At 38.4% G+C, this 17,790-nt stretch overlaps 1 protein-coding gene across 1 annotated transcript in view; it reads left to right on the top strand.

The window, feature by feature from the left end:
- LOC309590280 (V-type proton ATPase subunit S1-like) overlaps positions 1-15,185 on the top strand; it is a gene marked incomplete at its 5' end in the record, with an annotated part of 54,358 nt that extends 39,173 nt beyond the window's left edge. Inside the window, 4 exons of the mRNA XM_082311397.1 lie at positions 1,766-2,007; positions 2,615-2,668; positions 9,304-9,541; positions 14,507-15,185. Of these exons, the coding sequence (XP_082167523.1) occupies positions 1,766-2,007; positions 2,615-2,668; positions 9,304-9,541; positions 14,507-14,716 (744 nt within the window). The 3' untranslated portion in view covers positions 14,717-15,185. The remainder of the gene's footprint in view (positions 1-1,765; positions 2,008-2,614; positions 2,669-9,303; positions 9,542-14,506) is intronic.
- Between the last annotated feature and the right edge of the window lie 2,605 nt (positions 15,186-17,790).

Genomic DNA, 17,790 nt, shown 5'->3' with positions numbered 1-17,790 from the left:
ATGGGTAAATTTGTTAAAACAGGTTTAATCATGGGAAACTAGTGGATTTCTTAGTCCCTGACAACCCTTCTTTACAGGCAAACTCTCTTTTGGTTCTTGTGCTTTTTCAGAGACAAAAGGGAATCTTTCTGTGAGAGCCTCATGACAAAGTACTGGCAGCAGAGCAATAGAAATAAAGCTGTAGTCTCATGATTATATTTTAATAGCTTTCTTTTTATTTTAAGATACTTAAACCTAATCCCCCAAGTTAGCCCAATCACAGTCTCCAACATAACCTTGTTTTCAGCTATTAGCAGGTGGTTTTTAAAGCCCTCTTTAGCTGATATGCGGGGCCCACATAGTGAAGTCAATTGTTAGACAGGATATAATTTAGACTTCAGCTCTTCCTCTCCGTTTGAAATAAAATGATTACATTTCAGGAGAGCCTAAGGGAAGATTAAAAGTTTTATATCAAAAGTTGAATATTTTCTTTTGTTGTACACTCTTCTTTTAAAGAAAATGGTATTCATTTAAAATAATGCATGTTCTGATGTATTTGAAAAGGCACTACTCTGAATTAAAAAGAAATTCATAAAGTATGCATGTATGGGAGAGGAAGATTGCAATCATCATTTGAGCGTTTAGTCAAAGGTTTTTAACTCAACCCATTCTGCTTTGTTCCTAGAATGAGGTATCTGCAAAGATGCATTGTAAATAACAGATGGCCCATAGCATTCACAGAGCAGCGGTTAAGGTGACAAAATCTTCTGGGGCTCCTCTCCACAGGCAGGTTATAAAGCGATAGTATAGCCTCTGTTCCAGACTGGAAAATGGTCTTTGCCTGTCTTTAAACCTGTTAAAAGTGGTTCCAGGCAATAGCTCCACATAATTATAGTTCTGGTAACCCCTGTGATGCCTCTCATTTCTTGTATCCCAAAGTTATCCAAGGGCAGAGGCCACTTGTAAAATACAAAGTTGTAAAGCTGACATGGGTCTTAAAAATAGATGGAATAGCCCAGATATGAACAGAGTAAGAAGTGAAGAGTAAGATATGAACAACAGGATTAAGTTATCGTCTGATAAGGTCAGCTAGCTTTTACCGTTTATATCAATGGGGCTGTTTTACCAAGGATGCCCTGGGCACATTTGTAAAAAAGCATTAACTGTTAAAGGGAATTCCTGGAAATCTCCTAAAAGCAAATGTATATATGCAGTGAAGTCTCTTGTAGGAGTTCATCACATCAGCCAAATGAGCATAGATCTTCTTTTTCCAGAAGCCATCAGAAAAGTCTAAATATGACACTGCTGTAGTTAAGTAGCCTGCTTTCATGCCTGTTAAAATGAAGAGTGCAAAAACTCTTATTGTGACTAAGGGGGGTGATCACTGAACTGGCAAGTTGAAGTTTTCTTGTGATTTTGTCACAGAAGAAAAGTTAATTTCTTTCAGTATATTCTGCTGTAAAAAAAACCCAAAACCCTCTTTTACCTGTTACCACTAATGCATACTACTATCTTAAGGCAGCATTAACAACATCGTTTTACATTCATTTGCCTAATATCAGTGGTGCTTGTTTTTACATGTGGACAGCTGACCATGGGAACCTAGGTTAACACCACCTCATTAGCCTCCATACTGCCAATTAAATAGACAGACAATAATAAATATTGACGTTGATTTGAGGATTTAAGAAGGATAGGTGCTCATGGTACAGAATGGTAAAGGTCTGTGTTCAATTGATATTATCTCTTGCAAAGGAGATGAATTGTTAATGTGCTGTTATTCCAGATTTCCAGAAGAACTGATGTGGTGGGGGAATTAAGACGACAATTAATGGCCACTGGGGAAGAAGATAGTTTATCATATCCTCCTCTGAATGTGACCACTGGAAATGATATATGCATCCTTTTTTACGCTAGTAATTTCAGCCTCAAAGCCAACAGTTCAGTTTTTATAGATTTGACAAACGCAACATTTGTAACGCAGAATGTGGATATTTCTTCCTCTAAGTGCTCAGACATCAACACAACGTGAGTAGCACAAGAAATTTCATATCATAATACATGTGATTCTGAAAACTAATCATAAATGGTGCAATGTCAAGTTAATACTAATTTAATTTTCTTCTTCTAAAGCAGCCAAAATAAAAAAATACTAAATTGGGTATTCGTCGAAGAACAAGATTGAGTGAAGACCACAAAAATTGTTCAGATGCAGCCTCTTATTTTCACAATTTTTTTCCTCTTACATTCCTTACTTCCCTGTTTGTTTATATTTGGTCCAAACAGGTTTCCCTGTGCCCAGTCTCACAATCACCGAAATCTCTACTGGCATTAATGAGATCATCATTTCATTGTAAAATTCCCTTGAAGGGGAGTATTGCCAGTTACTAGGTAGTAATTCAGCTGGAAGTACATTAATGAAACATGATCTCTGTTTTCCTTTACTTTGAAGCACCTGCTCTTGGGTAAAAAAAACCTCTAGAAATATTTTGTCATATTTTTCTGTGTACTGAACCTTTGCTATATGACTTTTGTAATTGCCTATTGATTTAGAATATTCCCTCCGATTGAAATGTCACAATGATCTAATTAAAGCTGACTACTCTAACATTAAAAATCTGTTTCTTATTCTTAGACTGTCATTAAAATACACAAAGCCAGTGAATGGAATCAGCAGCCTAGAGATAAGGTAACTTATGATTTATTCTTAAATAGATCTTTGTGATGTACAAAGCCTGTTTGTAAATTAGGAGCAAAAAAAGAGGAGGAGTTAAGTGAAAATGTTTTTGAAATTATGATTTGCTTTCTGTTCTGAGGAGTTACTATGCAGGAGAACAATAATACAGTCTTTATATATAGAATATATTAATATGCTCAGGTAAAGTTCTGACAAAGTGGTGTAGGCAAATGACCATATCGTAAGGTACTGGTATATACAACAACGTCCTGTTTTGCTACTAGGATCAGCCCACGATCCTGTCTCAGGGAAATCTAACTGTGATTTGTGAACAATTCTAGGGGCTGAAGTCTACTTGCATGGCCAGGGTTGTATTTAGTCCTAATGTGGACTACCACTGTACTCTGTCAGGGCTAACTTGTGGCTAATCAGGGGTGCAAAAACCTGTAATTTTTCTGCTCCATGGATGGTGACGAGGCCATATTTCTCCTACCATGAGAAGAGGGAAGAAAAGTTAAGGAATGGGAAGACTTGAGATGAAAAGTCAAAGGGAGAACTTGCAGCTGTTGCTCTCACTAGTGGATTCTAGGGATGGGGAAAGCATCTGCTACTGTTTGAGGGCTGCCATACAGCTGCTGGTACACAAACCTCAGTTCTTTCCTCAGTAGCAGAAACAGCAGTTAAAATTCTTTTCTTAAGCTCTGGCAAAGATAATGTGGCCTGCTCTTTTCATTTAGGTACCTCAGTTAATTGCTTAAATTTATTTGGAAGGACTTGGGCCAGGGAACTTGCACTGAATTAAATTTGCATATATCAAGACAAACTATATGTTTGCTCGGGCAGCAGAAGGACAAATTACTTTTGCCATCTAAAATTCTTTTGACATCTTGTATAAGGGAAATGGAAATCCAAGGAAATCAAAGAGAGGAAGTTTAAAGTAATAATGTAGCAGACAATCAGAGCTTGAACAACATTTTGGTAGGAGAGTAAAAGAGGCACATGGCACCACAATGATAAGTATGAATGAATAAATACCATTATTTACACTGAGATAGAAGGACATTCTACATTTAGGTAAAAGGACCACCAGAAGGACTTGTGTTGAAGAGAGGCAGTGATGTGTTTGGAGTTGGTTTTGGTGTGCATAGAGACACTTGCAGTCATCATCAGAAACCATGATAGGTGGCAAAAAAACAAACATCCTTTGTTATTTAACATCTCCCCTCCCTCCCAAGCATCTAGAGTTTAGTGAAAGAACATAATGTACAGACAAGATTGCTGTTAGTATAGTATTTTTACTTTTTTTACTATTGTAGTTAGCTGAGTATAGGATCCTTGAGACTTGTCCTTGGTGATGGAGTAGAGCACTTCTTGGTTTCAATACTGTAAATTATCAAAGGGGCATGCATTTCCCTGAATACCACGGGGAATTAAAGAAATATTTTCCTTGGATCCCATTCAAAAAATATTGTTCTCAATGCCTAAGTTGTGTCATTACTTTTACTTCAAGTCACAAAATATCACTTTCTCTGGTGCTGCCCTGGTGCTTCTCTGTCTACTGTCTGCTGCTCCTGTCTCACTCTTGTACAGACAGAACCACCAAAACTGTGCCCTGGATTCTCATTCTGCGTCTTTGCTCATACTAGTGCAGGTCTTAGCTGCTCTCCTGTAATTTCTTTCTGTATGAAGGAATCTGGTTGTTTGCTACATTTGTCTGGAATGTGACCATCCTCAGCATAATACCATGCTTTCTAGTAAAATTACAGTTCCAAGAAAATAATATGAATCATAAAGCTCTTGAAAATCTTATGGAGCATGACACTGTGCTGCAAAACTAGCTACCAAGTTAATATTGATAGATCTTAGAGGGGTTGTTTTCTTCAAAGCAGTCAACAGGTTTTGCTCAACTATGCAACAGCAAATTGCAAACCTTAGGATGCTACTATAGAAACAAAATACTTTGGCAGCTGCAACATTTATCTTAGATTTTGATTGCTGCAGCAGGCATAAGAAGATCAAATGTGATGTTAGTGCACACATATGGACTTAATGAGGATTATTCAGATTTATGTTTAGTCATCTGTTTGTTAAGATCTTATAATTTTAATTAATTATTGGGAGAAAACTTTAATGTAGTCATGAATCTGAGGTACATCTGAAAAGAAGAAATTTGAAGCAACTCTGCAGACAGACTGACTGTAAATTAAAGGAGAACATCAGTACAAAAGGTGAACAGTTCATGTTTTCTCTCTTATTCTGGAATATATTTTTTTACATCCTTTGAGCGTGTTGTAGTAAAGGCAGAAATACTCAAAAAGTTTCTCTTGACCTCTGCTTGTACTTGAATACATTATAACTAAATACCAAAATGCATAAACAGCCCTTGAAGCTGGGAGAAGAAATTCAGGCTCGACAATAGGTGAGGACTTGAAAAGAGAGTAGGTGAAGTCCTGACCGCAGTCATGCCCAGCGAGTAATTAAAGTAGCATAGACTGGCTGTGTTTTGCAGGAGAATTTGATTTATTCCATTAGGCTAGGTGTGATCCAGGTTTTTAATAGCCCCTCGGGGCATTTAGACACCAAAATGCCTAAATTAATTATTTTTTATGTGTGACACAGGTGCTTGGCAATAAAAAATGCAATAGAGGAAGAAGGTGGGGAGTGGCTTCCAGAGTAGTCATTGCTTGGGCATTCACTGTGCATTGGCCTGCTTATGGGAGGTAGAGAGTGATTGCTTCTGTATTGCTTTTTTTCCTCTTTCTTTCACTTATTAAGTTGTCTTTATCTCGACCCGCAAGTTTCCTCATTTTTTTTCTTTCTATTCTCCCCCCTTTCCTGTTGGGGATGGGGAGTGAGCAAGCAGCTGCATGGGTGCTTGGCTGCTGGCTGGCATCAACCCACAACACCTCAGGAGCCTTTATAAAGAAAACTTCCTGCTAAAGACACACCTGGTTATTTGTGCTGTTTTCTGTTGAATTATCTCTTGATGTAAGAGAAAATTGGGTCATTTTAGCCCTCTATTAGCTACCATAATACAATATTGCATGGCATATAATGCAAATAATAAGATATACTCAACAGAACCAGAACAATCCATTGATCTTTTCATGATTCAGGAACACTTTATTCACTTTGTTTATCTCAGCATGTCTATTGTCAAGAGCTTCTAAAACCTACAGAGATACATCACAACCTCTGTTTTCCCTTCTGGTTCACTTTGATTACATTTCTTGTTCAAGATGAGTCCTTGGTAAGATTACAGTCTGCCTCAATAAGCAGGACACAAGCAGGGCAAAGATGTGGGAAGGAACAGAGCTTAAAGCCATGACTGCATTTTTTTCCCCTGTAAAAGCCATTTACTTTGGTGTAGGAGAGCATCCCTTGAAGACAGAAAGTGACGCCAGAGAGGAGCACATTCAAATAGCTCAATTTATTTGTCAATAAAAGAGGCCCTAACTTCAGCAGCATGAGCTGGATCCAAAGCCTGCCCTTACCACCACTAGTCTACCACCCACCTCGTGCTGAGCAGCCAGTCATATCCCACCTCCTACTAGCAGCTGCAATAGCTGCTTCATCCTATGCAAACAGCTGCCGTCTCCCTCTCCCTCTCTCTAGCAAGAGCAGCAGTCCCACTTATCCTCCTGCCCTTGCCACTGAGAAGTGAGCTGTTAGGGAGTGGTTGTAGAGTGTTTCTGGCTGTGCTAGTTTTAGAAGAGTGAACTACTGCTGCAACAGGGGTTGCAGCAGTGGGCAGTAGTTTTTGCTGGAAGAAGCATCATCTCGGCTCTCTCAGCAGGTGATGACATCCAGCTGTTCAAGCACCTGTCTGGCACCTTCTCTGGGAAAAGGTGTCAAAATGAATGGAAGTTCAGAGCATTCATATTTTCCTCACTTACATTGATAAGTACTTGACTGTTGCTTTTGCTCATAGCACGTATAGAATAGAATTGACCCAAGAACCATGTTTTAAATTCTTTTACCTAGCAGTTGTGTTTCTTTTTTAATCTTTGAAACAGTAGTAACTCCAGCTAGCTTCCTTTTCAGAAATATCTCTCCTCGTAACGAATAGCCACATGAGACAGTGATAGGTAATGGGTGGTGGCATTTAGAGTTCATATGGTTATTTGGCACAAAGGGAGTCTGGCTTATGACCAGGAATTGTTTGTGCCACAATACGTAAAGTCCGCGATGTCTGTGTGAAAGTTTGCTTCCTGTATTGGCCCTAACATTTAATATGAACACAGCATTTCCTATAAAAGCCAAGGTACTTTCAGTTCTGCAGATGAAATCTTTGTTATTTCTCCTCCCCTTGTCATTCATCTGCTATATTGTGCTCATTCTATTTGCTATCTACTCATCCAAGAAAATATTAAACTGAATGAAGTAATTCTACTGATTTTTATTGTTGGAATGTCTTTTTTGTAATTTAATGAATTATAGTTGTATCAGTTATCAGTTAAGTGCGTGCTTGTTGGAGGCTATTCACTATCAGCTGTTTGGAAAAACCCTAAGGATAAAAGCCTGTATTATTAAGTTAACCATGCTCAACTAGTTCACTAATTAGAATCTTAATTCTCATAAATCTGCAAGTAACATAAAATTTTAGTCTTTGGTGCAACATGAAGAGACAGCATTCTCTTGGAGGTCGCTTTAGACTATACTCACATACACAGCCTTGTAAAACTTGTTTGTTCATATGGTAAGTCTCCAAAGGATTTCCTTGTTTACCACTTTTCTTATCTTCTCAGCAAAAGTACAGAGCACACCCAGTATCTGTGGCTGGCACAAGCATTTAAGCTTCTCTGTGCTTATAATCATTATACATATAATATTATATATTATATATATTATATAAACATTAAATTTCTCTGTGCTTATAATTGGCCTCCAGCTAGTGCTTATAGCATGAGACACCGCAGAAATTCTGTTCAGATTATGCTGTATATCAGGAAAAGATTCCTTTCTTCTAGCAATTAATATCTAGGCTAATACATGTTTTAATTTTATAACTTTATAACGATAAGAATAGAATATTTTCCACAAATATTTGTGAATGTGTACCAGATGAAATTCAAATGTTTTTTTCTTTTTCACTGATCCTTGCAGCTGAATGTTGTATGGAAAGAGTTGTTTAGGCTAAAAATGTAAGGAATGCCATAAAACAAGACATCCTTTTCTCACCTGAATGACACTTTGAGTTCTAGGATTCCTTCTGAGCATTTTGAAACTCTTGAGGATTTTGAAGTTATATGAATCAAAAGCCACAGATTATTAAAAAAGCTCAATTACTGTAGTAACCTAACCTGTCAAATTTTGCGTGTTACACCTAAGCAGCATTGTTTGTGCTGAGTTTGGACTCTATGTTGTGTGGATGACATGCAATGGATGTTTGGATGGCATCCAAACCATCCAAAACAGGAAAGCAGCTGATTTGACCAAACAAGCAATATTCTACAACAGAGAATATTCTCTCTATATAGATATACCCTATAGAACATAAAATATTCTATATAATGCCACATTTGTAGATGACTGCTTATTTTTCAAACCTGTCATAATTGCATCTAAGTATTACTCCTAATTTTAAAAGCCACATACAGTGTTACCCATTGTGGATAGACAGAATATTTTATTTTTGTAACAAGTCTCAATTATTTTTAAAAAGATTCCTCTTCTAAATTCTTTGTGGTTATTAATAAGCAAAAAAAAAACCTTCAGGAAACTATATAGAGCAATACATACATAGACCAAGCAGGGTTAAAGTATTAAGCAACATACAATTAAAAAAAAAAAAAAAAAAAAAGTCTATCATTTCTTTATGAGATAACTTGAATACCTAAAAATAACTGCGTAAAAAGTGATAAAGACTAGGACATAGTCCTGATCTGTAAAGGATCAGGATTTACTCCTGGATGTTCTCAGTTATTTCTGTTTCAGAACACTTGGGAGGTGTTAGGACTGCAGTGGTAGTAACGTATATATAAATCCCATGATTATAAACTACTGGAATCTGCTGCAATACTGCACATACACAGACCTTTTCAAAATGAGAAAATATTTATTTGTGCCTAACCTACTACTAATTGGGAAACTAGGGCTGATGACCCCTCCCCACCCTCCAGTGAGAGAAAACTCTGTCTTCTACTGCAAATTCAGACATTTGCAAAGGAAATTGCCATTTAGGCATCTGAGCCAAGGAAGAACTGCAATGATAAATCAGAATGGTTATCATGCCTGTACCTATCATAAAAGCAATTTTCAAAAAATCCCATAAAATGTTTATTGACAGCTACCACAGGCCTACTGACAGTCTCTCAGGTTCTGCTCTACTGATTATAAACTGTTGGTAACTGATGAAATACTGCACTGGCAGAGGCCCTTGAAGAATGAAATCACATTTGCTCCTTCCCTGCCACAACTATAGAAAGCTGTGCTTGTGAGATGAAACTCTAAGAAGCAGCAAAAACATATTCAGAGTCTCTTCACTTATGAACAATCCTAATGACATGGGAGGCCAAGCTAAGATACCAACTATGATGTTTGCAGCTAGCAATAGTGGATGTTTATCTGCCACCAGTACTTTATCAAATGAAAATTAACTTTTTTTCTGTCATTTTGACTTTTTTTTCCCTCTGTTGTCTTTCTAGGTTTTTAATGACCAACAAGTTCTATGGAGGCTCGGCTAGAAATTGGTCCACTTTAGATTCAGTTGAGATTGTACAAGATGGAGAAAAGTTTGCAAAATTTAATGTTTCTGTCATCTCTGCTCCTGCAGAGTATTCATTTCATTGTCAGCTGGTGGGAACAAGCAATCTCTACCCTGCAACGCTGATTCCATCCAACAATGAGGCAAAAAACTGGGATGTTTTCATTTCCAGGTTGCAAGTGAGTACACATTGCCATTTCAGAGATAATTCCAAGAACTATTACTTGCTATTGTAGGTGCCGAACGACACACATTCATAATGCCCTTACTTTCATTTCAGCCTGAGGAAAAATGTAAAAGAAAAGCTGTTCCCCCTAGGTGAGCTATTCAATAAAAGGGTAAAAAAGACAGCAGTTGCTGAACAATAAGAACATGAAAGCACAGTTTTGAAAAACAAAAAAACTATGAAGTTGTCCACAGAAAAGAAAAAACAATAAACCCAAATGCGCTTAATCAGGCAAAGAATGACTAAGTCCCCATGCCTGTTTAATGAATTGGGCTGCTATTGGAAACGTTGGCTTCTTAGGGGGGTGGCTTTATGCTGCTTACTTTGTTTTTATCTTATTTCCTTGTGCTTTGTTTACCTAGGAAAGTACAGCTTAGTGTGGTTACTGTTTTCCATGACATAGGCTGTGTGTACTCCTGCAGACAGAAACAAAGCCCAATGCAATTAGATTTAATGGAAGGCTTGCCGTGGACTTCAATCGGGAGCAATACTAAGTCCTACGTGGCCCAGAAGGAAAGCAGTTGGCTTTTTTTTTTTTTGAATGAGGCATAGATTTTTGTGTATTTAGTGCAATAGTACAGACTACGTATGTGAGGTGTAGATGATTGCATCTTTATTATTTTGAGCACTGATCTTGACTTAGGATAAGTACATCAACATTTATATCTTAAAACAATACTGCACTAAGGGATTTCTTTGATTAAAGAGATCATGGAAATGATAGGAATAATTCCAAACTGGACTCTATTTGTCAAAGATGAGCTAACCCCATGATAACTGGATACAAATGCTGATATAATTGTATTTATGATTTTGATAATGAACCAAATCTCAGTTATCTGAGTCCAGATTTGACATTTCTGCTTAAACAATGGAAATCTCAAAGGAACAGCATTGGTGCTAAGATTTATTTACCACAAATTCCAGGATCAAGTCCCACAGTTTTTTGAGAAGCAACATAGCAATACACACCAATGTTGTGAAGGTTCTTCCTGATGGTATTTTTTATGGAAAGGCCTGAAAATATCTGAGTCCACACCACTGTGCTTTGCCTAGTCACTCTTTGAAGTTAGACCTCGGCATCACTAGGCTATGGAAGTACATGGGTTATGAAAATATGAAGTGTCCACTTACAACACATCTTTTCCTTGAATTTCTATGTATGTTGGTACTGCCGCCTTCTCAAAGCTTAGAGAGAGGTCTTGCTCCATCCTTAGTAGGCATCCTTTCATTGGGGTCTTGATCAAGAGTAGAAGTAGTAGGTTTCCTACCTTCCTTATTGATTTGGAGCAGCAGCTGCTTCCACTGTTCAGACAACAGATTTTCCAGTTCCTCTTGGGAAAGACCTTTTTCTCTGGTCAAGTCCTAAGCATGGAACACAACCTGAAAAGTCCTGTTCTGATCTTTTCTGTCAGAAAGTGACCATTCTGGACTCAATTCTGTCTGAACTAGATCATACCTTTCCAGATTTCTTCCACTGATATGTAGTGAAATCTGATTGATCTCAATATCAGTCTTTGTTCTAGAATGAGGTTTAGAAACCCCCAAGCTCTGTTGCACGGTGAAAAAGGCACATGGGATGTGCTCAGTGGTTGCAGCCAGCACAAAATCTTGTTCCTGAAACTAAGGAACATGATTTTCATGTCAATGTTATGCAATGAATTAGAAACCTGGATCCGATGCCAGTCTAGCTGGTACAATTGCACTTTGCAATGTTGGGTCTTGAAAACAGTATCACTGTATTAGAGGGACACAGCACCTGCACAGTGAAGCCTTGCATAGCTTGTTCCAAGGCAAGGCTGAACTGATCATAGAATCATTTAGGTTGGAAAAGACCTTTAAGATCATCAAGCCCAACTGCTAGCCTAGCACTGCCAAGTCCACCCTAAGCACCACATCTACCCATCTTTTAAATACCTCCAGGGATGGGGACTCAACCACTTCCCTGGGCAGCCTGTTCCAGTGCCTGACAACTCTTTCAGTGAAGAAATTTTTCCTAATATCCAATGTAAACCTTCCCTGACATAACTTGAGGCCATTTCCTCTAGTCCTATCACTTGTGCAGCCTTTTACTTGAGTTCTGGAGCTGGCTCAGTCACTACCACCTAAAGAACCTCTGTGGGATGCTGTCTGGGCATGCCCATAGCCTAAGATGTCACCATTCATAGCTGTTCACAGTACCGAAACTGCTCTGCTTTTGGTGGTGTTTCTGTTGATTTTGTTGTTGTTCTTACAGGAATGAGTGTTCTACTATGATATCTTTTATCCTTTTGAGGATCTCAGAACTGTCTTTGAAGTTAAAGAGGAGGCTACCACCAAAAGCACTGTTTTTCTTTAGTATGTGTCATAGTGGTTTATAAGCCCCTTTGTTCCTAGGAAAAACTGTCATAAGCTTTAAAATCAAGAATATTAGGATTCTTTGTGGCTAAAATATTTCTAAGTGCAAAAATTACATGTTCAGTGTACACTTAAGAGCCATAAAAACAACAGATTTTACTTGAAGGCTTTGTCAAAGGTCAAATGATGAGAAAACTCCATTCAAAAATATTTTTAAAAATTAACAGTAAATGCAGACTAGTATAACCCAGACAGATTATGCTGGTCCAAACACCAAAATTAAAACTTCCGCAGTACAGAGGCCTGTATCCAAAAGGCTTTTACATTCATAAAAATTAGAGAACCACATGTAAGTATTTTTAACTTTTCTACAGGTAGAAATGCTGCTAGGAGTTGTATTTTTATCTCCCACCTGGGATCTAACACCCCCACAGAAATGATAAAGCTTCAGAAAAACAATAAAAGAAGCCTGCATATACTTTGTCTCCCACCTAAAAGTAGACATAGAGTTTTAAGAACATACAATTAAAGCTTTCACCTTGAAGGTTCAATAAGCATAATCCTGCTTCAAAAAAAACCCAATAGGATTGACATAATAAAATTCAGTATTTCTGGCTCTAAATCAGAAGTGGTAAAGCCTTTCTAAACCAAATATACCCGTTAAGTGCTTCAGAGAGTTCTTGTAAATGTGGTAACAAGTGTCTGTTGTTTTCTAGAATTTCAATCCATTTTTTGAACATAAATGTCATAAATCATCACCTGCTTTCTGTTTTTATTGTAAATAAGTGTTTCAGACTACATTTCATGACTCCTATTCGCATTCTTATCTGTTGTCAAAGCAGTGGCTTAACAAGCAAAGGCTTTGATAATCACCTGTATTCTCTAAAACTGTGCAAAGTTATCCAACCCAAAAGCTTATTTTTGCTAATCCTGCTTTAATCAGAAGTCTGACTGCCTATAGTGAAAGCAGGCAGTATTTGCAAGTTAGCTACCATGATCTGACTTGGAAGGATTCTTCTAAGAGGCCCAGAAAAGCATGAATTGCTAAAATTGTCTTCACCTCCACAATACCTAAATAGCCCTTAGTTCTGCGTATGATAATAGTTTTATTAATCAGCACTCTGGAAGGCATAGGTGTTGGTCTTTAACACACATTACATACACGCTAACTTTAGGCGCCTGAGCCATGAATGAACTCAAACCCAGAGTGCTTACTGGTGTAGCATAGTATACAAGCCACAGACTAATTTCTTCAATGTTTGTACCAACACCTTTCCTAGGAAATACAAACTCTTTTATTACCACAAAGCTTTCCATTTAATTTAACATAAAGCATAGAGTAATCATGGAGTGGGAACACAGAAAAGTAGAAATCCGTGATCTTCTGCTTCCTTGCTTATTGCCTGGTGAGGGAAGTGATTTAAATAAAATAATCCTTTTTTATTTTATTCTATAATATTTTATAGAAAATATTCAGTTTTAAGGTCTTATGTCTTTACTGGTGGATTTATGATGTTTGGTGCTTTCCTTACACACCCATTTCAAATACATAAGAATCCCAGTCTTCATTTTTCTTTATAAAATTATTTAAGAAAGACTCAAAAACACAGATCAGATTAGTTCTTTCCTTGCTTCATTTTCTTCCACCAGTTAGATTCCCTTGCTTCTGAAGGAATCAGTGCTTATGTCATTATGTGCATGTGTATAGAGGGGGAAACGTATTCCCTTTCTTCATAGTTTTCTAATACTATGACTGGTTTTAACAAATTTTTTAGAAGGATGGTGGTCTCAAAGGCATTCAGTTTGTTGATACTTTTTGCAAAATTGGTGGCTAGGCAGAGAATAGATCCCCAAATTAGTTGATTTTTCTGAGGAAAGTAATATGGCAGGAGTTCAGTCAGTGGCAGACCTTGAGAATTCAGTCAAAGGAAAGATATTACAGATTTTTCTAACTGTTGGAAAAGCTTGTATGAGTTTCATATGTTAACAGACAACACAGATCCCCACCTCAATAAAGCAAGCCCTCTCTCCTGTGTTGAGTCTCTGATGTATAAGGAGGGGGGAAGAAAGGTTTCACAACTGTTTTCTCCTTGATATTTCACTAAAACTCAGCCAAAAAGGTCATCTTCATTAGATGCATTTTAAAGTAGGTTTCAGGAGTTCTGCTTGTCAAGGAGTTGTTAGCTAAAAATCTCAGGGTATTTCAACAAATCTTGTGATCTGGGAGGCTTTAACTCTCATGCCTTTGGGTGATTTGAGTTTCCCGATTCTGAAGTGGTCATTGAGCAATACTGATCACACATACCCTTTGGGACTTTACTTCTAAATGTAACACAAATTTCTGAAGTGGGAACCACAACCTCTCTCTTGCCAAACAAATGACTTCTCCATCTTTAATTTCCTGGGTGGAAAGGAGACCTGGAAAATTGTTATGCAGAGGATTTGGTTCCCACTCTTTTTTAATGGGCAGAGTGGGTGGTAATTAACGGTGCGTTTTTCGTGATTACCACATATACCCTGAAAGTAGGGCCTACACTCCACAGTTAATTGCACTCATCTATCTACTTTTCCTCATTCTCAGATTCAAGGCTTCAACATTGAAAACGACCAGTTTTCCTATGCAAGTGACTGTACAGGCTTCTTCATTCCTGGCATCTGGATGGGTTTGGTGACATCTGTAGTTTTACTGTGGATCCTGGCCTATGGAATCCATATGATCATGCAGCTCACAACAAACAGCAGATTTGATGATCCCAAAGGTCCAGCTCTGTCAGTTCCTCAGACAGAATAGCCATGGATTGATTTAATGCTGCTACAGCTTTTCCTGGTCTGATATTTATGATTTTTATAACCTTTCTACTTCATAATATGTGTAACCTAAAAAAATATCATAGCAGAAAGGGATAATTAAACTACATGTAAAAAGGATCCTTATGCTTGGCAACAGTAATAATTCTACTTATTATTACCGTCATTTGTTAATAGCTATTTGCGCTAAGAGTCTGAGGTGAGGCTGTAGAGGTTATTACTCTATTTGGCTATTAGAAAGACCAGTACAAACTGCCTTCAGATTAACTATTATTGGCAAAAAAATGATATCACAACAGAGATAAATGGGAAGGATTTATAAGTAACTTATTCAGCAAGAAACTATATATTGGAACTACTAGTCTCTTTAAAGGATCTTTAGTAGGCAAGGCATGCTGATGCATCTTAAGAAGGCTGAACTGTATTTTTTCTCTTGAGAAAACAATGCAGAAATGTACGGAACTAATAAGGTATAAGTCACTAAATAAATGGTCTTGAAAAATCTTTTCAAAATACATCACTTTGTTCCGATGTGGTATCACAAATGAGAATGGATGGATTAAGGTTTACCTTCCCTCTGATGTCAACTTATGCCTGTGAGAATTATGTTGAGTAATGCTAACTCATGTGTTTGTTTTACCCATGGAGAGCTGATGGAGTTACTAAGCAAGATAGGTCCTTGTCCAAACTAATCACAAAATTGTATTTGGTGTCATGGCAATGAATGCAGCTTTTCAAGCTCATAACCTAGTATGATTCAACGTGCCAGTGCAGAGAGCATCTTAACAGAGAGAAGGTAATTTTCTCAGCATCCCTCCTTTTCAGGTATCTAACTTTGGAGTAGTTATGAAGTTTGTACAAAAAAGGAAAAAAAAAATATATAAAGTCATTAGAAGCACTGTGCTAATGTACTGATTAAGTCTGAGCATATTTATGGTCATCTCAGTGATTCCAGGAGCCTGAAAACATTCAGAGTGTCCTGGATTCTTTTGCAGTTAATAAAAGACTCTACATCTTTTCACTGGGCAATCTGACTATGGAGTGAATTACTAAATGTTATGAAAAGCTAGGAAATAGTATAAGAGCAATGATAAATTGGTAAAAAAAGGTAAAAATAACATTTTAATTCTCTCTTCTGTAATTGTTTTAATGAGTGTGCATTAGTAGTTAAAGAAGAAAAAGATATTGTTTTGACAAAATTACATTTGTCACATGAGAAAAATTCTAACTTTTCTGATCTTGATCCATGTCATATGACAATGATACAGAGGAAAGACAGTTAGAATCAACAATTTAACTAGACCAACAATAGTTTCTACCCATCATTCCTGGATGTCACATTTTTATTATGCAGTCAAACAGGTAAGTTAAATGCTGTCTGAAGCTATTCCTCCTGAATCATTCAATCCTGACCCAGAAAACAAAAAGCAAGTTGGCATGTAACTAGCAGAGGTGACTTCTCTGCTGTAATATCTTTCCCAAATGTTTTTCAAAACCTCAAAGAATGTTGGCATTTGATCTACACAAAAATGCTGTGTTAGAAAGGCACATTTTCTTTGCAAAAATGAGTTGCCAGGAGAGACAACTGGACTTGTTTTATTAATTCCCCCTTCAAAGCAAGTTACATGAATATAGCATTGAAAATTGACATAATAGTCATGTAACTGATAGCTAGAAGAGAGGAAAGCTATTACAAAGGGCTTGGTTTGTAGAAGACAGCTTTCTTATAGCTTTTATTTAGAGTCAACAGAATTCGGAACAGTTTTTGTTCAACAGTGACGATATATAGGAACCCACAAAAAGCTTTACAAGGCCACCCAGCTCAGGATCTTATCTCAGCAGTGGTATGAGTATGGCAAGCATGTGGTAGTACTTCCTGCAGATGTTCCACCAGTCTCCACCATTTAAGCTCAGGGACTTCCTCAGCCTCAGAGGTGGTGTCTCTGTATTTAATAACTCTGGGTATAGTTATAGTCCGTGCATTTGTCCAGCCTCCCCTTGAGCCTGTGGACTCTCCTAGAGCTCACAGTGTCCTGATTGTAGTGTGGCACTGGGGATACCTGTACCCTCCCTTGCTTGCCTGGGCTGGACTCTGGAGAAGAGGAGGAGGAAACAGACTCATATCGGCTGTACCACGGTGAAGAGATAAGGCTCTTTCAGAAGAGATCAAGCTGGAACAGATGCTGGAAGAGATGTTTATTGGATGAGCTTTTTGCTGATGCAGTAAAACCAAAGCCCTTAGGAAAGGGCCAGACTGAACTGTCTGCTGTGTTTGATATTACATATTCCAGGGTGAAGGGGAAGGCATTTTTGGAGGAGAAAAGCTTTTTCCTTCTACCTTCTCTCACAACAGTGATACCATGAATACAAACAAATAGGCCTGTAGGGGCATATACTCTGTTTCCATAGTGAGTTGGGACATCCCTGTGATGGAAATCTCAAGCCACATGTTGTAGCCCTTGATGTGGCAGGGTTATCCTGGTGAGGTCTGCGCTGGGTGTATTGGGTTTGCGTGGCAAGGTTTTGGTAGCAGGGAGGGTGACGGGTGGCTTCTGTGAGAACATGCTAGAAGCATCTCCTATGTCCAATAGAGCCAATGCCAGCCGGCTCCAAGATGGACCCACTGCTGGCCAAGACCAAGCCAATCAGCAATGGTGGTAGCGCCTCTGTGATAACATATTCAAGAAGGGAAAAAAGTTACTGCACAGCAGCAATTGCAGCCAGGAGAGAGGAGTGAGAATATGTGCGAAACAACTCCGCAGACACCCAGGTCAGTGAAGGAGGAGGGGGAGGAGGTGCTCCAGGAGCCAGAGCAGAGATTCCCCTGCAGCCCGTGGTGAAGATCATGGTGAGGCAGGCTGTCCCCCTGCAGCCCACAGAGGTTAACAGTGGAGCAAATACCCACCTGCAGCCCATGGAGGACCCCAGGCCAGAGCAGGTGGATGCCCGAAGGAGGCTGTGACCCCGTGCGAAGCCCACGCTGGAGCAGGTTTGCTGGCACGACTTGTGACCCTGTGGGGGACCCACGCTGGAGCAGTCCGTGAAGAACTGCAGCCT

Source organism: Platalea leucorodia (genome assembly GCF_965183815.1).
Source record: "Platalea leucorodia genome assembly, chromosome: 4".
Classification (NCBI taxonomy): Eukaryota; Metazoa; Chordata; class Aves; order Pelecaniformes; family Threskiornithidae; genus Platalea; species Platalea leucorodia.
The sequence above is the reverse complement of the archived record's forward strand: the minus strand, read 5'-3'. Positions and strand labels throughout refer to the sequence as shown.